The sequence below is a fragment of the Schistocerca serialis genome, chromosome 2, assembly GCF_023864345.2.
Source record: "Schistocerca serialis cubense isolate TAMUIC-IGC-003099 chromosome 2, iqSchSeri2.2, whole genome shotgun sequence".
Lineage (NCBI taxonomy): Eukaryota > Metazoa > Arthropoda > Insecta > Orthoptera > Acrididae > Schistocerca > Schistocerca serialis.
In genome coordinates, this window is record NC_064639.1 from 1,023,218,694 (window position 1) to 1,023,243,706 (window position 25,013).

Here is a 25,013-nt window from a genome sequence, read left to right on the forward strand (position 1 = left end):
CCAACATCGTCATTGCATATCAAGACAGCATAGGCTCAAACACAAAATCTACAGAGGAAACCCTACGATTCCCATATTAACAACTTCGACATTTACAAAATTTCAGGTAATACATGTCACAAGTTCTACACAGGACAAATCAGCAGAAACTTCAATATTAGATACGAAGTTCACGCAAGAAACAGTGAAAACAACCCATCCATATTCTTTCAACATCTGCAAACAGAAAAACACTACGTAAAATCCATAACCGAAGCTCTATTAATCCTCCTTATTACGCAAAATGAAGCAATCACGTACCTCCTCGAAGAAATGGAGATATGTTGAAATCCACAACCCTCTAAATATACTGAACAAACAAACCGACCTCAAGCACACAAAATATATTGAAAACCTTATTGATATTATAAAGCAGAAAAACGGTTAAAATAAACAAACCAGACACACAAGTAACACGCATCTATAGTAACGACATTAACATCATATAACAAAGATACAACAGCAAGAAAATTTAGCAAATCAGTAAGAAAATTATTTCATAAAAATAAAAAATAAAATTAAACATAAGAATCTTCAAAAATCAGACCGATTTTCAGGCAAAAAACCGAATCAGAACCTAACCTAAGCAAATAATCAAAACATAACCGAATTTCCACATAGTACCTGCCTCTACCGGTAACTATGTAAACATGTAATATCGCTGATCCACTGTCATCCAAGCTCTCAAGAGGGAAAATAACGCACAATAACTGAATATTATGTATTTAAAATAAGATATAACAGTAGGTTAACAACGAACGTCGAAGTAATGTCTAAATACAAGTTCCAAAAATACAGCATATAGCAGAATCGATATTACAAGCATGATAAAAACACTAACGAATGTATAATACCTTTACGATCGTAATTGCAGTTTACAATATCAATACTATCACCTCTTAATGGAATAGAAACCACTTCAAGATGGCTATATATTGAAACAGCACATTGTGATCTGCACAGTAAAAGTCATACAAAGAACAGTGTAACTGGTATATCACTATCGCACTCATGTCACTACAAGACATATTTTGCACTGTGGGCCCCATGGAACAAAGAAGATTGTAAAAAGGAAAGGACTTTTGACTGGAAAGTGATATGTCTATTTTTCCTATCCATGTGAGCAAGCAAGGTCCGCCGCTTCTCTGTCATCATCAGATGATCTTAACTAATCTTTCAAAATGATGGAGCACAGCACCATCACACTAAATCAATGTAGTTCACTGCAGTTATCCAGTTTCGTTAATGAAGGTGCAATTTGTAGTCCTGAGTGATTTCGACCAAAATGAAAGCTTAATTGTTTCTGTCTCTGCTCCACTATCATTTTTTTGTTCACTCGGAAAAGCGTAGTGGTTCAAATGGCTCTGAGCACTATGGGACTAAACGTCTAAGGTTATCAGTCCCCAAGATCTTAGAACTACTTAAACCTAACTAACCTAAGGACTTCACACACGTCCATGCCCGAGGCAGGATTCGAAAAGCGTAGTGGTAACGTCTTTCGATTAATGGGAAACGAAAACTGAAAGAACCTGCTTTCGCAATTTCCCCTTTAAAATAGCGGTTACATTTTAAGGGAGATTTGTAAACTCTTGCCAGTAAAAAGTAACATCAAAACACTGTACTCCGTGCGAGATGAGGTCTCTAAGATGGATCCCAAAAGATTCGCGGAGAGATTGTGTAGAAGTACAAAACATTTTACTGCCAAAGCTCATTAGATGTGTAGACAAAAAAGGACATGTCATTTGTTCTCGTTAGCAAATCCAGCTTCTGTCAACAGACAAACGTTTCATAAGTTCTCATTATTCCTGTTGCCATGAAGCTGCCAAGAAAAACTCCATCTATCACTATGAAAGTGTGTAACTAAATTCTGACGGAACTACTTTCATTAGTGCTTTAGTTTTCTAGTCACGTAGGAAGCTCGTATCTCATTTTCTGAGGAAATGTGGCAAATCGGCTGATTATTATTACGAGGTGTGAAGAAAGGCTAGTCAGCAACCAATTTATATATATATATATATATATATATATATATATATATATATATATATATATATATATATATGCGTTCCCCTGAAGACAACTTAAAAGCCACCGACAAGGCGCTGCAGTCTGGAACCGAGCGACCGCTACGGTCTCAGGTTCGAATCCTGCCTCGGGCATGGATGTGTGTGATGTCCATAGGTTAATTAGGTTCAATTAGTTCTAAGTTCTAGGCGACTGATGACCTCAGATGTTAAGTAGCATAGTGCTCAGAGCCATTTGAACCAACCACAACTCACTTCGAGATCCATGCATATTCAAATGTCATCGATAAACATGCAAACTGTCTTTTCGTCATCAACTCTTACTTAAAGTACTATCAGATATTACAATCAACTGACTGTAGAGGTTCGCCGTTTCATCCTATAACAACCGTCGTGCACTTCGCGAGAACTCATTGCATTTCACCTTATACCTCACACATTCGGCTATAAACGTCTGCCATTTCGTTTTGTGTAGTAAGAAACGGAATAAGTATTCGCATTTCTCTGTCAAAATACGGTTTCATTGTGCTAAATATTCAGATCGCCGATTCGAAAGCACTGCTAGCTTACCCACATACAACGTGTGCTATCGTGTGAAGCACATTGCAAGGCTGCCTTTATACTTTACAACAATAAGAGCAGATGTAGGCAAGTACAGAGAAATGAATCTCTGCTAATAGGCAGTCCTCTTACCCCCATGTCTCAATAGGGCTTGACATCAAAATCAGCAAAATACAGTATTAGAGAAGGTGCATGCAGTAATAAATTGAGGACAAAATTTTTTGGTCAAAAGTCTTATCCAAAAATTCCGTGAAACATGGAATGTATTGAGACTGATACTTACTGGAAGGTCACTTCGATTGGCATGAACTGTACTAACTTGGTTCTCTGCGGACATTTCAATAATCTAGCTAGTTAAACATCAGAGGGATTAGACGGAGCCTGTTTTTATGATACGTACAGCAGACAAAAGTCTTAAAACTACGCCAGGAACCTCCGAGTAAAAACTGATGACACACTGTGTCAGGTACGTCGAAATAGCAAATGTGTTCTTCAAATTATTCTTGTGTTGTTATTACTATGAAACGGTTTGAACAGTAGTGATTAATAATTTAAACTTATCTGTGTGCTTTACAAATGGCAGTGAATAATTTATAGTCCCTTTTATTATGTGTGTACACACACACACACACACACATGCAGAAAAACTAACATCCCCCCTCCTGACACACACACACACACACACACACACACACACACACACACACACACACACACACACTGATTTGGAGGACGAAAATGATCTCTACAAAAATCAACATGGATCCCGAACAGTGATCTTGCAAAACCCAGCTTGCTCTATTCCGCTATGCCATCCATAGCTATGTAGGCAACGGTGCTCAAGTTGATACCGTGTTCCTAGATTTCAGGAAGGCATTTGTCACCGTCCCGCACAGCCGTTTAGTGAAAAAGTTGCTAGCTTATCGAGTATCGGGCTGTATTCATGACTTCCTTGCAGCTGGAACTGATCACGTAGCTCTTAACGGAACAAAATAGACAAATACAAAGGTAATTTCCGGAGTACGTCTAAGAAGTGTGATAGGACCGGATAGGACCATTATTGTTTACAGTGTATACAGGGTGTTACAAAAAGGTACGGCCAAACTTTCAGGAAACATTCCTCACACACAAATAAAGAAAAGATGTTATGTGGACATGTGTCCGGAAACGCTTAATTTCCATGTTAGAGCTCATTTTAGTTTCGCCAGTATGTACTGTACGTCCTCGATTCACCGCCAGTTGGCTCAACTGAAGGAAGGTAATGTTGACATCGGTGCTTGTGTTGACATGCGACTCATTGCTCTACAGTACTAGCATCAAGCACATCAGTACGTAGCATCAACAGGTTAGTGTTCATCACGAACGTGGTTTTGCAGTCAGTGCAATGTTTACAAATGCGGAGTTGGCAGATGACCATTTGATGTATGGATTAGCACGGGGCAATAGCCGTGGCGCGGTACGTTTGTATCGAGACAGATTTCCAGAACGAAGGTGTCCCGACAGGAAGACTTTCGAAGCAATCGATCGGCGTCTTACGGAGCGCGGAACATTCCAGCCTATGACTCGCGACTGGGGAAGACCTAGAACGACGAGGACACCTGCAATGGACGAGGCAATTCTTCGTGCAGTTGACGATAACCCTAATGTCAGCGTCAGAGAAGTTGCTGCTGTACAAGGTAACGTTGACCACGTCACTGTATGGAGAGTGCTACAGGAGAACCAGCTGTTTCCGTACCATGTACAGCGTGTGCAGGCACTATCAGCAGCTGATTGGCCTCCACGGGTACACTTCTGCGAATGGTTCATCCAACAATGTGTCAATCCTCATTTCAGTGCAAATGTTCTCTTTACGGATGTGGCTTCATTCCAACGTGATCAAACTGTAAATTTTCACAATCAACATGTGTGGGCGGACGAGTATCCGCACGCAATTGTGCAATCACGTCATCAACACACATTTTCTGTGAACGTTTGGGCAGGCATTGTTGGTGATGTCTTGATTGGGCCCCATGTTCTTCCACCTACGCACAGTGGAGCACGTTATCATGATTTCATACGGGATACTCTACCTGTGCTGCTAGAACATGTGCCTTTACAAGTACGACACAACATGTGGTTCATGCACGATGGAGCTCCTGCACATTTCAGTCGAAGTGTTCGTACGCTTCTCAACAACAGATTCGGTGACCGATGGATTGGTAGAGGCGGACCAATTCCATGGCCTCCACGCTGTCCTCACCTCAACCCTCTTGACTTTCATTTATGGGGGCATTTGAAAGCTCTTGTCTATGCAACCCCGGTACCAAATGTAGAGACTCTTCGTGCTCGCGACGGAGGGTGGATGCGTGTATCTTCGCTAACGGAGGACATTTTGAACATTTCCTGTAACAAAGTGTTTGAAGTCACGCCGGTACGTTCTGTTGCTGTGTGTTTCCATTCCATGATTAATGAGATTGGAAGAGAAGTAATAAAATGAGCTCTAACATGGAAAGTAAGCGTTTCCGGACACATGTCCACATAACATATTTTCTTTCTTTGTGTGTGAGGAATGTATCCTGAAAGTTTGGTTGTACCTTTTTGTAACACCCTGTATAAATGACCTAGTAGAGAGCGTCGAGAACTGTTTCAGACTATTCGCAAATAGCGCACGTCTGTAACAAAATAGCAACGGCAGAAGACAGTATGGATTTGCAGTATGGCCTGCAGAGGATTGATGAATAGTGTATGTTCTGGCAGTTGACTCTGCACGTAAATAAATGCAACACATTGCCTGTGCGGCTGGTTAAGTAGTGTGTAAGCTTAGGGACTGATGACTTAGCAGTTAAGTCCCTTAAGATTCCACACACATTTTTTTGTAATATATTGCGCGTACGTAGGAAAAGAAAGCCGCTACACTACTGATGATAAACTGAAGGAAACAGTATCTACTGTGAAATAACTGAGAGTGTCTATTCAGAGCGACCATAAGGGGAATTATCACACAAAACAAATAATAGGAAAAGTAGATGCAATACAGATTCAAAGGAAGACTGGTAAGGAAATTAACTCATCCACGGAGGAAGCGGCATGTAAGGCGCTTGTTGAACCGATTCTTGAGTATTGTTCAACAATATGGGATCTTTGTCAGGTAGGACTGATAGAAGAGATAGAGATGATCCAACGAAGAGTGCCGCGTTCAGTCACGGGATCGTTTACTCGGCATTAGAGCGTTACCGAGATGATCAACAAACTCCAAAGGCAGACGTTACAAGAGAGACGTTGTGCGTCATGGAGAGATTTACTATTGACATTTCGAGAGAGCAGTCTTCACGAAGAGACGGACAGTATACTACTTTCCCAACATAATGTCGAATAGTGAACACGAAGAGAGATTTCGAGGAATTAGAACTAGTGCCTGGGCTTACAGACAATAATTCTTTCCACGCGTCTTTCGCAACCGAAACAGAATAGGAGTGATCAGTTAGTGCGGGGTGTGATGCAGATGTAGAAGTAGATGTAGAAGTAGTTGAGCCAAATCATTCCGTCCACAGCCCACCGCAAGAGCGAATGCCACCTCATAGCATTACGAGCAAGTCATGCAGTAAGGAAAGCATATGAGCGAAGCAGAGAGGAATTACAATGCATTCCACAGACGATAAGGCCCCAAATGGAGACATTCACCCACATAAGTGACGTTAAGAAAGGGAAAATTGTTACGGCCCAACCCCTGGGAACCTCCATCTCGGAAACTGCGAAGCCCTCGGCCGTTGGCGTGCTACTATCGAGAAATTCTATGGAAAAGTGGTTGACTGGTGAAACCACAAGCCGGCGACAAGGTGTTGGGAATGCACACCTCATTAAAGAACGTGGAGGTCGCTCTGTAAACCAGGATGGACGGTGATTTGTGGAAGATCTGATGACAGTGTGTAGCGATGCAAGGGTCACCAAATTTGTTATAAAAATCAGTAAATTACTCAAGGAACAGTATTTTTCAGTACATGTATTTCGTTCATTCCAAGCACGTGTCGATTCGTGACGTCATCGTCCAGATACGAGTTGACTGTAATATGAATCCGTTTTAGCAAACTAATAACTTATCACAGGCAATAAAATTTTATTGATTATGAAATACAAGTTCTTGAAGTTTATTAAGAATCGCAAATGTTTAGTTACTAATTACACTCCATAATTTATTTGCTTAATGTAAAAGTGTTTTGAGTTTTTTATTCATAAAAAAAGTGTGAATTTATGTGCTGCTTTTACTCTGAGACGAGTTCAGTTCGCTGACCTATGTAGTAATTTTATTTTGTGATCTAGACCCGAATGGAGAGTAAATGCAGTTTCATTTAAACTTTACGTGAGACAGACACATCACGTTATTACAAAAGAGTAGTTTAGCCCATTAGGGAAAACTGAAACCTGCGTGCTTGATTTGAAATAAGTTACACTACAGTGCGTGATCGAGCTGTCCAGTAAATCATGTACAACAGTTACAAATGCGTTAGGACTTAACACAGGAAGTCAGAAATTAATTTTGAGACAAGTGCTAATTTTGAGAAAAAAATGAACCGAAAGTTTATTCAAAATATGGAGGTCCAGTTTTATTTGGGACTCGTATCACCTTGTTGATTACGTTGCCTAGGAAACACTGTAAAGTAGTTTAACTAATTCATTAGAACGATTTGCGACGTAGTGACGTCCATTAAACACACAAAATGCATCACGAAGTTTGCTGACCGCGTGAGAGTATGAGAGTGTTTTCCTTTCCATAAATGCCAATAAACAGGCAGTTTCAAAAGATGAATTATTAACTGCTGTGTAACTTCACTGATTGTCCTACACCACTACGGAACTAGTTGTAGCTTGCCTCTTCGGAAGAGATCTCAGGAAGCCGGGGTAAACAAGAAGAAGAGAAAGACTAAATAAGAACATCGGTATAAGTGCACAACGCTGGTGCAGGTACAAGTATTTGAGAGCACACCACGCAGAGCACACTGTTGTGCATGGGATCCGATGCAGGAAACTCATGGTTGCATTAATCACGTTTCTTGATTCACCATTTCGATGATCATATCTGGGTACGCCATGGTACAGGCGAGCTAGTGTTAGAAACATGGAGCAGTACTATACTATGGGAAACAGTCATCTGGGCTTCAGTGGGACGTGTAGAAGTAATCGAAGGAACCATGAGGCTGTAGACTACATGAACACTATTGCGAAACACCTGCATCCATTAACGCTTGATGTCTTCCCTGCTGCTGATGGGATTTTCCAGCAGGACAAATGTCAGTGTCACAGAGCCAGAATCGTGCTAAAGCGGTTTCAGAAATACGGTAGGGCATTCACGTTGATGTCTTGGTTATCAAATTAGCCTCATTGGGACCTCATGGAGTGCGTCTAGGACGATATCAGCCACCAGCTGCGCGCCCATAATTTATAGGAATTGCCTTGCCTGTCGAACAGAGGTGGTGCCACATACCTCCAGAGACGTACCAAAGATTGACGAAGCTATGACACGCAGATTCGCTGCTGTATTATGTTCCGAAGACGGATCAACGTGCTATTAAGTAGGTGGTTCAAATGGCTCTGAGCACTATGGGACTTAACTTCTGAGGTCATCAGTCCCCTACAACTTAGAACTACTTAAACCTAACTAACCTATGGGCATTACACACATCCATGCACGAGGCAGGATTCGAACCTGCAACCGTAGCGGCCGCGAGGTTCCAGACTGTAGCGCCTAGAACGGCTCGGCCACCCCTGCCGGCTATTAAGTAGGTGCTTATACGGTTTTGGCACACTGGTGTTTTGTGGCGGTGTTCGTAGCGACAAGCAATTCGCTGTAGAAACGGCTTACGAAGTCACCGCCACACTTTTAATAGCGGGCCGACCGGTCCGCTGGAACGGTGAACAGAAAGATGAAAACCCAAACACTCTGATTAAATAAAAGTCGGTACTTATCTTTATTAACGAAGATACAGAAACAGTAGTGAAGTCGGTGTCTACAGAAATCTGTCTAGTTCGAGTCGGAGCGGCTAGGTCAGCGTCGGCTGACGACAAACAACAACTCTGCTGCGATGAACACACAACTGACTAGCAAGTACACAATTCGGGGCCGAGTATACAACTGAGCGGCGAATACAGAACTGTCCTAGCGCTCGCGACTCCAGCGCTTAAGAACCCAGAAGCCAGCGGTGGCGCGCGCAGACTCGCGGCGATTTGCTGTCTCGCTGGCGCTGCTTATGCGGACGGCGTCCGGACTTTGATGCTGCCAACCTTTTGGCAGCGGGCTCGGGTGGCATTACCGGCTAGGATATAACAGGTGTATTTACATTTTATTGTCTGCTGCAGTGTCTAGTGAGGAGGATAGTGATAAGTTACTTGTCACGTCACACACCGACAAGCATTAATTCTCATGTTATGTTCGCTGAATAGAATTGTTACGTTACCTTTGCTTGCACGAGCGACCACAGTAAGGTTTTTCCTACATGTGTCCACTTCTGCAGTATCTCGCTAGGATGCCATCCTAATGTAATGGTGCCTTCTATGCTAATGTATCGACCAAGACTCCACCACTACAAGATGTTAACAACAGACATGCAAATTAGTCACCTCGAAACATATCCTCAATGCGACCTGTATTTGTGGATGATGCATTCTGAGGAGGATAACGTACAGGTGATGGAGGCAACCCACCTGACCAGGAGCTGGTGCAGTTGCATGGCGAAGGAGGCGAAGAGGCAGCCGAGCGCCATGACTAGCCCGGCCAGCACGGCGGAGAGGCGCGTCCACTTGCGCCTGCACAGCGCCACCGCCAGGGGCGCTGCCAGCAGCGACATGGCCGCGCTCAGCGCGCCCAGCCACGCTGCAACACCACCACACACACTGTTCAGTGCAAACTTTCATAACTGGATGTGTCACGTTTATTATAATACCAGCTTAGCGCCCGCAACTGCGTAGCAATTGCATAAAATACATTTTTGTAAACTTCTCGTGGTGACAGTTAAGTACACTACTGGCTATTCAAATTGCTACACCAAGAAGAAATGCAGATCATAAACGGGTATTCATTGGACAAATATATTATACTAGAACTGACATGTGATTACATTTTCACGCAATTTGGGTGCGTAGAGCCTGAGAAATCAGTACGCACAACAACCACCTCTGGCCGTAATAACGGCCTTGATACCCCTGGGCATTGAATCAAACTGAACTTGGATGGCATGTACAGGTACAGCTGCCCATGCAGCTTCAACACGATACCACAGTTCATCAAGAGTATTGACTGGCGTAATGTGACGAGCCAGTTGCTTGGCCACCATTGACCAGACGTTTTCAATTGGTGAGAGATCTGGAGAATGTTCTGGCCAGGGCAGCAGTCGATCATTTTCCGTATCCCGAAAAGCCCATACAGGACCTGCAACATGCGGTCGTGCATGATCCTGCTGAAATGTAGGGTTTCGCAGGGATCGAATGACGGGTAGAGCCATGGGTCGTAACACATCTGAAATGTAACGTCCACTGTTTAAACTGTAAACTGCTGTCACGTGTGCCACATCGAGACGTGTGGCACCCCATACCCTGACGCCTGGTGATACGCCAGTATGGCGATGACGAATACACGCTCCTAATGTGCGTCCACCGCGATGTCGCCAAACACGGATGCGACCATCATGATGCTGTAAACAGAACCGGGATTCATCCGAAAAAATGACGTTTTGCCATTCGTGCACCCAGGTTCATCGTTGAGTACACCATTACAGGTGCTCCTGTCTGTGATGCAGCGTCAAGGGTAGCCGGTTCGTGCAGATCGTTGTTGTCTTGCAAACGTCCCCATCTGTTGACTCAGGGATCGAGACGTGGCTGCACGATCCGTTACCGCCATGCGCATAAGTTGTCTGTCATCTCGACTGCTTGTGATACGAGGCCGTTGGGATCCAGCACGGCGTTCCGTATTACCCTCCTGAACCCACTGGTTCCATATTCTGCTAAGAGTCATTGGATCTCGACCAACGCGATCAGCAATGTCGCGATACGATAAACCGAAATGGCGATAGGCTACAATCCGACCTCTATCAAAGTCGGAAACGTGATGGTACGCATTTCTCCTCCTTACACGAGGCATCACTACAACGTTTCACCAGGCAATGCCGGTCAACTGCTGTTTGTGCAAGATAAATCGGTTGGAAACTTTCCTCATGTCAGCACGTTGTATGTGTCACCACCGGCGCCAACCTTGTGTGAATGCTCTGAAAAGCTAATCATTTGCTTATCACAGCATCTTCTTCCTGTCGGTTAAATTTCGCGTCTGTAGCACGTCATCTTCGTGGTGTAGCAATTCTAATGGCCATTAATGTAGGTTTCTTTGATTTTGTTCACAAATTACATCACCTCCTAGACTTTTCATGGTAATTAAGGCAACAGAAGCGTGGTCTCTTTTGAATTTAATCCTGGTAGCTGCAGTTCGTTAATCCTGTCTTTTGAATCCTTGTGGTGGTATTTCCAAATAAAATTTCGTCCCCCAGCACAAATTTTCTTATTTCTAACGGAGACGTCAAATGCTAGATTTCACAGATTCAGCATCAAAAATATTTCATAAAAACTTTCATCCTGCATTTCACCCTCATAGAAGGTGAATTTCCACAAACACTGAAACATCTATTTTATGATTTCAAACCGAGCATTCAAACAACAATTCTCATGGTTCTAACTTAAAATATACTTAAGTAGTTCTTTAAAAATGATTTATTTGAAAAAAAAACTTTTGGCCTACATTTCACCCCCTTGGGGTTGAATTTCTCAAATGCTGCAACAGGTATATTTTTATATCCGACACAGAAACCAATCGCCAATTTTCATAGTCTAGCTTCAAAATTACCTTTTGTAGCGGCATATTTTTAAAAAATACTTCCATCTCTTACTTCGTCCCCTTGGGTAAGGATTTTCGAGAAGTCCCCTTAAACGATGCCTACAGTATGACATGAACACCCTAGCCAAATTTCAAGTTCTGTCCTTAGCAGTTTGTGCTGGGCGATGACGAGTCAGTCAGGATGCTTCCTTTTAAATATAGAGATTCCAAGCTATTGTATAGTGATCGAATGAATTTCGTTGAGGGAACCAACGTTCTGCCCCAGCTTTAAGGAGTGTTTCAGCTTTAATGTAGATGCAGTTCATACCCTGACTCTTTACATTCAGTAGCAGCATTCAGGAGCAACCCGATAAAGTGGTACGCAGATTTATTGTAAACCGAGTTACTGGCTTACAAGATACCTAGTGACAGAAAGTACTTCCTTTCGAACATGTAACAGACTCAACACGTCGTAGCATTGACTTCCCAAGGCGTCTAGCGCAATGGGTAAGGGTGTTGAGACTTGTAGCAAAAATGTTTTCCTTTAATCGTTTTTGTAGGAGCTTAAAAGACGGCCCCCGTGCCAACAGAGCTTTCCAGCTCGTGTTTCTGACTCCCCAGACCAACTGGCCACAACAGGACATAGATTTCACTGCCACTTAAAGCCTGTTACCTGAGAAGTGGCCAGCCCTTGAAATCTAGCAAAGCTATCCACAGCTTACGTTTAACGTCTGTTTGCTGTCTGCAAAACAGGATAAGACCCACACAAATTAATTGGCTATGTTTAAAGGACGAAAGACGAAGAAGACAGTAGGGGGAAATTTATGTTAATGCCAGTCGCACCTCCACACGGCCTCAAAACTACAGTAACATGTCGAGGCATTGATTCTAGAATGTGTTGGAACCATTCAGGACAGATAGTGATTCACTCACCTTCCAGTACTACCTAGTTGGTGTTGAGTTCATCAGGCATTCACAGGTTTCGACAGCATTCCATAAATGCTTCATTGTGTTAAGATTTGGTGATGAGGGGTCATGAACTCACTAATAAGTTCATCAGGTCACCTGCGTAGAACTGCAGAGAGGTGACATTTCACAGGGTGCAGATGAAACACGGCACATCGATCTCTAATGATGGACTACAACAATGTCCACATAATGTATACCTTTTGTTGGTCCATGCCGCCAGACAGTGGCACCTACTTGTGGCAATGTGAACACAATCTTGACCTCAGCTGGGCCACCTCCGGTGTGTACACAACCTTGCTGACATGCTGTCACATGTAGCCTACGCTACACTCTCACGCATCTGTCAGCTGATACAACATCTGACCATGTCATCATTGTTCCATGGTCTACTCACGATATTCGGTGACCCAAACCGGCCATTAAGACCCGTACAGAGGGGTCAGCGAGGAGACACAGTTCGGTCATGGAATGCTGAAGCAATCTTTGTGCATCTGTCTCTATGTATTGCTGATAGAAACGGTTTCCTGAAGCCTAACATCAAAATCGGCCACAAAATCACTCATAGTAGACCGTCGATCGCTCCCTACAGCTCCGAGAAGGTGACGTGATGTTCGATCTTGATATATCTCTGGTCATCACTTGCGGCTGCCTGGGCATGTAGAAAAATTACCTCTGTTGCAATGTTTCTGCTATATTGAAGATCGACAATAGACAGTGTTGACTTTGACTCTTGATTTTTGTGTATTCTCCGATATGCAATGACTCATGCTTTTTCTATAAATTATCACCACATGTTCAAAGTCGGTTGAGTGGCGAAGAGCAGTAACGTTCACAACATACCATTCTGCTCAGATAACATGTCTACAGTCTCACCGTGCACGACATCGAGCAACAACGTTCGGGCGTTATACATGACACGGCCTTAAATGGGACCACCTTCCCCATGACTTCTGACCACTTAATTCATAACAGCCTAACCATAATATATCTAGGTATTATCCTTTCTGAACCGTGCGACTGCTACGGTCGCAGGTTCGAATCCTGCCTCGGGCATGGATGTGTGTGATGTCCTTAGGTTAGTTAGGTTTAAGTAGTTCTAAGTTCTAGGGGACTGATGACCACATATGTTAAGTCCCATAGTGCTCAGAGCCATTTCAACCATCCTTTCTGAAATTCTCCTGCACTGCACTTGTGACCATTTCTCTCACGAACCTGCAAACCAAAGGAACGACGTATAATCTGATCAAATCATGGATGAGCTTGCACGATCTTAATGCGGTAGCTCCCGGATGAACATCATCAGCAGCACAGTTTGGTCACAATCGAGCCGCAGACGTTTACGTCAGCGCTCCTAATGCCGTAAGGCACAGCTCAGAGACCACGCTTTCTCATCACTCTGCGACACAGAGGTTCCGTGCAATAACATGAATCTACCAGACCTACATTACAGTTTGTAAGACAGTGAAGGAGGTTAGGGCTGCCTAAGATCCTTAAATGTGGACTTTCGTAACTATTCAGTATCACATTCCAGCGATTGAAGCTGTTCACTGGCCACGACTAGACAAAGTTAATTGACATGAAAAACACAGACTTTTTTTGCAAAGCCTACGTTCAACCTTTCGTTTCTTTTTTTCCGAGGGGTTGAAACTTCCGCAGGACGGTGGACAGTGTGCGGTTATGAATGCCAGAGGTGACTTCGTTGAACAGGTAAGTCTTTTCAGTTCGATCGTTGCATAGACGGTTGTATTCCTACTGTTGTAGAACAACGTCGACAGTTGAGCGTTGCAGTGGCTTGTTTGATGAACTGAACGAGCAGCGAGTGGAATGGTGAGTGGGTTTTAAGTTGCTTGTCCTTCACCTTGGGAGTTGCCAGCGTACGTTGCTACTGACCTTATTACATCGTTGAATTATGAGCTGACGCGAGATTGTGGCTGTGTGGGTCATACTTGCTCTAGGTCAAGCACGCGGTGTGGTCAGTTAAATTTGTGGTTGTCGTGCTGAGGAGGTTTCTGCATAGAGCAGTTGCTCGTTTAAGTGTCAATTGTTTCCTGAGCGTGTCTGTTCCTTTTCGCTACAAGCTTGCATATTCTTGTTGTGAACGATGGGGGTAACCAATTTTCTAGTGTTTCGCAATCGTTTTGGTAACAAGACTACGAAGCAGTCGCTGCTATACTGTGTTAGTAGCTTTACTTATGGCCGCCCTAGTGGGCTGTCGGTACGACTCACTTGTAGTACTCTGCTTGTTGAACGAAGGGTATTTTAATGTTGCGCCCATGTTCTATGATCGTCGTTAGGTTTGCTGACCCGTGATTGAAATTGATAAGATATCTCTAAGCAGGACGCTGTGCTGGCTGTTATTGTGGAGAAACTGCCTTGTAGGTGTGTCCAACGTTGGTTTATATTTTCAGTGCTGGCGACGACGTTAAGTAGCCGCAAGTAAGGTTGTTGACTTGGTTACAAGTGACAAAGCGCCAGCTGCTGTTCTTTAGTGTATGCTACAATCGGTGGGGTGACAATCAATTACGTGGAGTGAGCTCGGTAATTCTAATCCAAGGTTAACTACTTGTAAAATCTGAATGGCGAATGGGACTAGCCCCTGATCACTGATTAAACACTACATAGCGCGATTTTATCCACCTTAGGCTGTGCAGGTTACTACTTGCATAAATTAAATTATAACTAATGCCAAGGCCACTGGGTCTTTCGTAAGGTGTGCTATCCAGAACAAGTAGTGCTCTTACGTTGTGGCCGAGTACACCAGCGGGCCAGATTGGTAAACATAATAGGCAGATGGTGGCTGTTATTCGTCTGGTTGATACAATTGTTCTGTTTACAATGTTTAGTCACAAGGGTGCTACGTAATGATGGTGTCTTGCTTGTGTCATCGTGGTCAACGTTGATGAGTAACATGTGTATTAGGTCAGTATTGTTGTGATTTATTATGAATTATCATTGCTTGTTGAAATTTCAAAGCCTAAGAAAGTTTAAGTAATCTTTTATAAAGGAAAATCGCCAAACAGAATCACATTTTGAGATATATTTTATTTTGAGAACCAGTTTCGGTATTTCAGTATGCCATCTTCAGGCCCCATAGGCACTTCATGTACAGACATGGAGAATGTAGATTACATATTGAAATGCCGAAACTGGTTGTCAAAATAAAATAAATATCATCTCAAAACGTACGATCTTGGCGATTTTCCTTGGTAAATATATGACGAGTCGCTGTCCTGCGTCCACAATGGATCAACAGAGATTTAAGTAAAAATGTCTGGTGACCTTGTAATTATTTGCCTTCAAGCTGTAGAGTTTCTTTTTCAAGTTATCGAACCCGTTCAAAGAACTGAAATTCACTTTAAAATAACAAATTTTTGCAGAGAAATAAAATCGAAATTATAGGCTGGAACTTCGAAATTTTGTAAATAGATTATAGTAGCGAGTTGTTTCTATCGTTGTCAAATAGTTGGTTTTGTTAAGTCGCTTTATTCCCCTCTCCCCCCCCCCCCTTATGCCTTCTATGGTGGGTGCCAGAAAATAAACTGTCGCTGCCGCAGAAAGTAGAGGCCGTCCATTTATACCGATCATTGTTTCAGAATACATTACTAGTCCTTCTCGCGAGTCGGTTACAACTAAACAGCAGACTACGCATGCTGCAGTGTAGCAAGGTGCTGAGGTACCATGGATACAACATGGGTCACTAGCCACGACGTCTTCGTTATAACGTGCCTCGTCCCTCGAAGTTTGGTCGACATGATATCTGAGAATCTCAGTGTGAGGAACAGTGGGAGTCATCAAGGGAGAAAATATCAAGTTTGAGGCAAATATAACAAGAAGAAAATGTTATTGAGTAAGTGGAATTGTATTAAGGGGCTTCGCTTGTAGCTGTTAGAGCGCCTGTGGTTAAACAAATACGCCAGCGTATACACCGTCGATGAAAATAGTACACCAGTTTAAATGTTTGCAATCCACTCACGATTTATAGTTGCAACAGTCCATACAGAGTACATGAAATGATTACATTTACAGATCAGTAGCACTACGATTTTGAGGTGCCGAATGTCGATCCATGCTGGAATACCAACATTAGTACACTACTGGCCATTAAAATTGCTACACCACGAAGAAATGCAGATTATAAACGGGTATTCATTGGACGAATATATTATATTAGAACTGACATGTCACTACCTTTTCACGCAATTTGGGTGCATTGATCCTGAGGAATCAGTACCCAGAACAACCACCTCTGCCCGTAATAACGGCGTTGATACGCCTGGGTATCCAACAGAACTTGGATGGCGTGTACAGGTGCAGCTACCATGCAGCTTCAACACGATACCACATTTCATCAAGAGTAGTGGCCAGTTGCTCGGCCACCATTGACCAGATGTTTTCAGTTGTTGAGAGATCTGGAGAATGTGCTGGCCCGGGCAGCAGTCGAACATTTTTTATCCAGAAAGGCCCGTACAGGACCTGCAATATGCGGTCGTGCATTATCCTCCTGAACTGTAGGGTTTCGCAGGGATCGGATGAAGGGTAGAGCCACGGGTCGCAACACATCTGAAATGTAACGTCCATTGTTCAAAGTGCCGTCAGTGCGAACAAGAGGTAACCGAGACGTGTAACCAGTGGCACCCCATACCATCACGCCGGGTGATACGCCAGTATGGCGATGACGAGTACACGCTTCCAATATGCGTTCACCGCGATGTCACCAAACACGGATGCGACCATCATGATGCTGTAAACAGAACCTGGATTCATCCGAAAAAATGACGTTAGTGCAGATGGTTGTTGTCTTGCAAACGTCCGCATCTGTTGTCTCAGGGATCGAGACGTGGCTACACGATCCGTTACAGCCATGTGGATAAGATGCCTGTCATCTCGACTGCTAGTGTTACGAGGCCGTTGGGATCCAGCACGGCGTTCCGTATTACCCTCCTGAACCCACCGATTCCACATTCTGCTAACAGTCATTGGATCTCGACCAACGCGAGCAGCAATGTCGCGATACGATAAACCGCATTCGCGTTAGGCTACAATTCGACCTTTATCAAAGTCGGAAACGTGATGGTACGCATTTCTCCTCCTTATACGATGCATCACACAACGCCGGTCATCTGCTGTTTGTGTATGAGAAATCGGTTGGAAACTTTCCTCATGTCAGCACGTTGTAGGTGTCGCCACCGGCTCCAACCTTGTGTGAATGCTCTGAAAAACCAATCATTTGCATATCACAGCATCTTCTTCCTGTCGTTTAAATTTCGCGTCTGTAGCACGTTATCTTAGTGATGTAACAGTTTTAATGCACAGTAGTGTAGTTGTGTAGCCTCCACAGGTGCCAAAGCAGGTGTTGACTGTGGCGTCCAATGGATTGTACAGATGGCGATTACTGTCCTAAGATGCGTTATGCCTCGACTTCTCGACCTGTTCACGTAGTTCTGTAGGAATTGCTGCTTGACGAGATGCACGAGTCACTTCTCGTCCCATCACACCCACGTGTGCTCCTTATGCCTCGCCTTCTCGACCTGTTTACCTAGTTCTGTGAGAATTGCTGCTTGCCGAGTTGCACGAGTCACTTCTCGTACCATCACACCCACGTGTGCTCGACTGGAGACTATTCCGGAGATCTTCTTGGCCAGGGAAATCGCTGCGCGTCTTTCAGAGCATGTTGAGTGTCACGGGCAGTGTGTGGGCGATCATTATCCAGTTGGAACAACGCATCATCTTCCTCTTGCCAGAACGGCAAAGGAACGAATCTAACAGCATTCTGCACGTATGGAGAGCTGGTTAGGACCCCCTCCAGAAATACTAAGGATGAAAGATTGTTGCAGCTTATCGCATCTCAGAGCATAAAGATTGGATTGGAGCCAGTGTGTCTTAGACGAATACATTCTATGAGACAGACCCCTGCAAGTCTGTGTCGTATGTGCAAACAACCATCACCTGCGTGCAGGCAGAATCTGCTTTCATCGCTGAAGGCCACGGCACACCATTCTATCTTCCAAGTGATTCTGCAACGTTACCAATTGAGCCGTGCAAGCAGATGTTGTGGCGTGAGTGAAAGACATGCTAGAGGTTTGCGCCGCCCTTGTCCCTGAGCTAATAACCGCATCGCAACAGTTCGTGCTGAAAGGTCTGGGCTCTCAGGCCCTCTTATGCGTGCAGTGATAGCTGTACGATCTACCACCGCTGCCCTTAAAAACAGACGATCCTGGCGGGCGTCTGTGTTGCCTGGATGTCCAGTACCTCATCTACGAGTGTGAGAATGTTCACGAGACCACTGATATTAGGATCGTTGCACAACTGACACAACACGGCCAACTTGTGTGGCAATTTTCCGAAAGGACCATCCAGTCACTCGGAAGACTTCAATTTGACCCACTTCGTACTCGCCCATTTGGCTGTTGGAAGCACGAGTGCGTCTCCTTGGCATAGTTTCCTGCTTGCTTCATACGTATGCACCAAACTGCGCCTTCTGGCTGTGAGCATTCTCTGTTAGGATTAGACACAGATGGCTGTCTGGCAGCTGTGTCACTACGATAACTGTTGGAAGATGACTTTGAAACCATTACCAGTACATCTAATATGCCCCGACTGGCATACGCCGTCATCTGATCAAAATCGACGTGTTCTTTCCAGGTGTATTAATTCTGCTCATCAGTGTATTTAAACAATAGTTTTCCATACGCAACGATCAAAAGCGTGGCTACAGGAAGCTGTTCATGAATTCTTTTTTGTAAATAATCTGTCTTAGTTTCTAAGTTCTTCTGGCCGAACATCTGTGCTTCTTTCTCGACATAGTCACAAGTTGTAACAGCCATTATGATAATGTGTAACGTGGGCAATAGTATGGTGAGTGTGAATGATACGTTGTGAGACTAAGGGGGATAATACGTCAAAAAGAACGAGTACGTAATTCTGTGATGTTATATAAGTGGAAGTGCTGTCATAAGAGCCGCACAGGTTCTCGAAAACCCTATCTCTGCGAGATGATTTGACACTCGTGTTGTATGAAAAATTCGAAGTCATGGATTCTAAGTGTGTTATAATCTTTTCCTGTAGAGTACCGCAGTATGCAGCGAGTGACTTATATACAGGGTGTTGCAAAAATGACCGGTATATTTGAAACGGCAATAAAAACTAAACGATCAGCGATAGAAATACACCGTTTGTTGCAATATGCTTGGGACAACAGTACATTTTCAGGCAGACAAACTTTCGAAATTACAGTAGTTACAATTTTCAACAACAGATGGCGCTGCAAGTGATGTGAAAGATATAGAAGACAACGCAGTCTGTGGGTGCGCCATTCTGTACGTCGTCTTTCTGCTGTAAGCGTGTGCTGTTCACAACGTGCAAGTGTGCTGTAGACAACATGGTTTATTCCTTAGAACAGAGGATTTTTCTGGTGTTGGAATTCCACCGCCTAGAACACAGTGTTGTTGCAACAAGACGAAGTTTTCAACGGAGGTTTAATGTAACCAAAGGACCGAAAAGCGATACAATAAAGGATCTGTTTGAAAAATTTCAACGGACTGGGAACGTGACGGATGAACGTGCTGGAAAGGTAGGGCGACCGCATACGGCAACCACAGAGGGCAATGCGCAGCTAGTGCAGCAGGTGATTCAACAGCGGCCTCGGGTTTCCGTTCGCCGTGTTGCAGCTGCGGTCCAAATGACGCCAACGTCCGCGTATCGTCTCATGCGCCAGTTTACACCTCTATCCATACAAAATTCAAACGTGGCAACCCCTCAGCGCCGCTACCATTGCTGCATGAGAGACATTCGCTAACGATATAGTGCACAGGATTGACGACGGCGATATGCATGTGGGCAGCATTTGGTTTACTGACGAAGCTTATTTTTACCTGGACAGCTTCGTCAATAAACAGAACTGGAGCATATGGGGAACCGAAAAGCCCCATGTTGCAGTCCCATCGTCCCTGCATCCTCAAAAAGTACTGGTCTGGGCCGCCATTTCTTCCAAAGGAATCATTGGCCCATTTTTCAGATCCGAAACGATTACTACATCACGCTATCTGGACATTCTTCGTGAATTTGTGGCGGTACAAACTGCCTTAGACGACACTGCGAACACCTCGTGGTTTATGCAAATTGGTGCCCGGCCACAAGGCACGGCCGATGTCTTTAATTTCCTGAATGAATATTTCGATGATCGTGTGATTGCTTTGGGCTATCCGAAACATACGGGAGGCGGCGTGGATTGGCCTCCCTATTCGCCAGACATGAACCCCTGTGACTTCTTTCTGTGGGGACACTTGAAAGACCAGGTGTACTGCCAGATTCCAGAAACAATTGAACAGCTGAAGCAGTACATCTCATCTGCATGTGAAGCCATTCCGCCACACACGTTGTCAAAGGTTTCGGGTAATTTCATTCAGAGACTACGCCATATTATTGCTGCGCATGGTGGATATGTGGAAAATATCGTACTATAGAGTTTCCCAGACCGCAGCGCCATCTGTTGTTGAAAATTGTAACTACTGTAATTTCGAAAGTTTGTCTGCCTGAAAATGTACTGTTGTCCCAAGCATATTGCAACAAACGGTGTATTTCTATCGCTGCTCGTTTAGTTTTTATTGCCGTTTCAAATATACCGGTCATTTTTGAAACACCCCGTAAAAGGGCACCTAAACTTGGATTCAAGTTCAAGTGTCATAAACATACTAGCTATCCTGGTATGTTTATCACTAGCGCTAGTTTTCAGGGCCAGCCTGTGAACGGATCCATACAAAGTGGGGAAGGTTTCGAAAGTATGTGAATGTTTTCGCAAGCCTTTGTCGTATCAGGCAGTTCATAGGGCCCACTATTTCAAGAGGGGAAAAGTTTAATGGCGCGAGCCTAACGCAAAAGTGCTCGTTGCCGCCAGCAGCTACTTACAGTAATTGCTCATGCCTCTCACTGGACCCAACGCCAGCCAGTCAGCTTTGCATACGTCGGTACGGGTGTGCTGCATTACACTGCAGCTGAGCCAGCATCACCAGCAACCTGAGTAAGCTGACGTTCCTAAGTCATTGGGGCACGTTCAGCTGGACGGAGCAACACTTGGTTCCATCACCAATAAACTTCGTCCACGTGGGAAGTACAACACAAGCGGAGGAGCCTCAGCGGCTATGCAGTCCAGTCTCGTACAAAGAGAGTATAATTAGACAATAATTATGTTTCCAACAATGGATTCAAAGAACACATGCAATAATGATTTCAACCATAACAATCACAGGCCTACTGCTCAAATAATTGCGAAGTCAGTAAAATTTATTGGCCAATTTAATCATAAATATCAGTTTTCCCTAGCTATTGGAAACCACTGATGAGTTGCCGAGCTACGGGACCATTGAGTGGGAGGCGGAGGGAATCACTTTTCATGCCCACCGATCAAGGAAAAATAATTACAAGATGGCGTAAATCAGTAAAGCTCTGGGCCGTTACATTAAAATTTCGGCTGTAGACACGACGTTGCGTGGCGATACTAATAGTTTTGTGTATAAGTTGGTAGCGTTTTTGTTTTGCCTGGTCGTATTCCGGTAGCTATGAGTTTATTTCTCGAATGTCATTTTTTACTTGTTGTTCACTATTGGTATTTGAGCTTACATGTTGTTATTTTATCATTTTGAGATAGTGAGTGGCAGTGTGGATGCTAGAGAATGGAGTGTCAAGTGGAGAAATCGGAACATTTCCGTAATGTTCTTCTGTTTGAGTTCAGTAGAGGGATGGCAGCAACGGGAACTGCCAGAAACATTTGCACCGTGTGTGAGAACAATGCTATGTGAGGATAATGATATTGGACAGAGCAAGATAAGAAAATGGTTTTGCCGTTTTAAGTAGAATAGTTTCGACATTAGTGACTTGCCACGTTCAGGAAGACCTTCGGGATTTGATCAACATCATTTAAAAGCATTAATCCACAATGACCCATGTCAGTGAACTCAAAAACTGGCACATGTGATGACCTGTGATCATTCCACCATCGTACGACATTCGCACGCAATGGGGAAGGTTCAAAAATCGGGCGTATTGGTACCGCATGCTCTTATCAAAAATCACAAAAATCAGCGCGCGTCCATACACAAGTATGCATCTCTGCTTGCTCTTTGTCAACTGGCTCATGAATAACACAGACTATTTCTATCCTGTGCCGTTACTGGTGACGAGTAACGGGGCCTTCATGCTAACATAACGAAAAGGAAGGAATGGTTTCGCCCAATCAAGGCATCAACTCCCCTAACAAAGACATGTGCGCATCCACAAAATATAATGTTACGCATCTGGTGGAACAGAGACGGTGTGATGCACTACGAATTGCTTCCCCGAGATGTAACAATCACTGCTGACATTTTATGTCAACAACTGAGACGTCTTGCAGACGCAGTCCGAGAAAATCGACTAGGAAGTTTGCATTAAATATCTCTACTCCACTATAATGCCCGCCCACTTTCTGATAGACTGACAAAAAACGCTATACAGGAGCCGGTTTGGGAAGTGATTCCGCGCGCACGTTATTTACCTGACCCTGCGCCTCAGATTTTCACCTTTCCCGCTCTCCATCGACCAACGTTCAAAGAACTTCCTTTCGGATGAAAATGTGCTCCAAATTTGGCTAGACGTGTTCTTCACTTCAAAACAATATCATTTCCACAATCAAGGAATTGAGAAGTTACCCCAGCGTTGGCAGACTATTGTGACTTGTGAATGAGAATATATTATGACTGAAGCCTCTGTTATGTATATTTGTTTTGTTTATTAGATTTACGGAAAAACGCTACGAACTTCTGCGGAAAACTGACAGTTTCTCACTCATCCTTTGACCTGGCACCACAAAAGGTTGAAAGGCGTCAGTCAATCCACCTCTCACATAATTTTGTGATTTTTTTTTTTTACAATATACAGCAGAGTATTTTTCATCTACTTGCATTTGCTTTTATTCGACATGCCAGAGAAGATGATGATGCTGGGAATCTATGTTGTCTGTGTTCATCCTCATCCTAATTACAACTGAGAGCACAACATGTGTCTATAGCAAACCTGTCCAGAACAATTATTTACCAAAGAAGATCGCCAAACAGCCGTATGGTTTGAGGAGTTATTTTATTTACGCAACCAGTTTCGGCGTGTCTTAAGTGCCATCTTCAGGGGCCTATGCACTCCATGTATAGACAATCAGATACATCGACACTTGCATAGTTATAGTCATCAATATCTGTATTCCGTGAATTCCTTCACTTGGTATTATCAGATATTTATTTCGTTTAATTCATAGTTATGAAGACTATTTTCGTTCTTACGTGTTCTGTGTGTAATGTGGAGTAATAGTCTTTGTATTATTATTACTTTTCCTTTCTCAGACGTTATGTCTGGTTAAAAATGAAAAGTGACGCGGACCTTGATCAAGCGTGACTTCCTTTTAACTGTACGGTATATGTTACATTGCATTCAGGAACTTTCGGGTAATTAAACATATATCAATAATTACAGGTTTCTGTATTTGTATATATACGTTTGGATGAGCTGTATTGCGTTAAGGTACTGGTGGATATTATGTGGTATGACTCCTGTAGTTGATAGTATAATTGGTATAATGTCAACTTTATCCTGATGCCACATGTCCTTGACTTCCTCAGCCAGATGGATGTATTTGTCAGTTTTTTCTCCTGTTATCTTCCGTATATTTGTTGTATTGGGTATGGATATTTCGATTAGTTGTGTTAATTTCTTCTTTTTATTGGTGAGTATGATGTCAGGTTTGTTATGTGGTGTGGTTTCATCTGTTACAATGGTTCTGTTCCAGTATAATTTGTATTCATCATTCTGCAGTACATTCTGTGGTGCATAGTTGTATGTGGGAACGTGTTGTTTTATTAGTTTATGTTATATGGCAAGTTATTGATGTATTATTTTTGCTACATTGTCATGTCTTCTGGTGTATTCTGTATTTGCTAGTATTGAACATCCGCTTGTGATGTGATCTACTGTTTCTATTTGTTGTTTGCAAAGTCTGCATTATCTGTTGTGATATTGGGATCTTTAATAATATGCTTGCTGTAATAACTGGTGTTTATTGTTTGATCCTGTATTGCAATCATGAGTCCTTCCGTCCCACTGTATATATTGCCTTTCTTAGCCATGTGTTGGATGCGTCTTGATCGACGTGTGGCTGTGTTAGATGATACGGGTGCTTGCCATGTAGTGTTTTCTTTTTCCAATTTACTTTCTTCGTATCTGTTGATGTTATGTGATCTAAAGGGTTGTAGAAGTGGTTATGAAATTGCAATGGTGTAGCCAATGTACTTATATGAGTGATTGCTTTGTGTATTTTGCTAGTTTCTGCTCGTTCTATAAAGAATTTTCTTAAATTGTCTATCTGTCCATAATGTAGATTTTTTATGTCGATAAATCCCCTTCCTCCTTCCTTTCTGCTCAATGTGAATCTTTATGTTGCTGAATGTATGTGATGTATTCTATATTTGTGGCATTGTGATCGTGTAAGTGTATTTAGTGCTTCTAGGTCTGTGTTACTCCATTTCACTACTCCAAATTAGTAGGTCAATATTGGTATACCATAAGTATTT

At 43.3% G+C, this 25,013-nt stretch overlaps 1 protein-coding gene across 1 annotated transcript in view; it reads right to left on the reverse strand.

Moving 5' to 3' along the window:
* The window catches only part of LOC126456606 (monocarboxylate transporter 12-like), a 596,637-nt gene that overhangs the window by 91,878 nt on the left and 479,746 nt on the right, over positions 1 to 25,013 (reverse strand). The window contains exon 4 of the mRNA XM_050092349.1: positions 9,300 to 9,468. Within this exon, the coding sequence (XP_049948306.1) occupies positions 9,300 to 9,468 (169 nt within the window). The remainder of the gene's footprint in view (positions 1 to 9,299; positions 9,469 to 25,013) is intronic.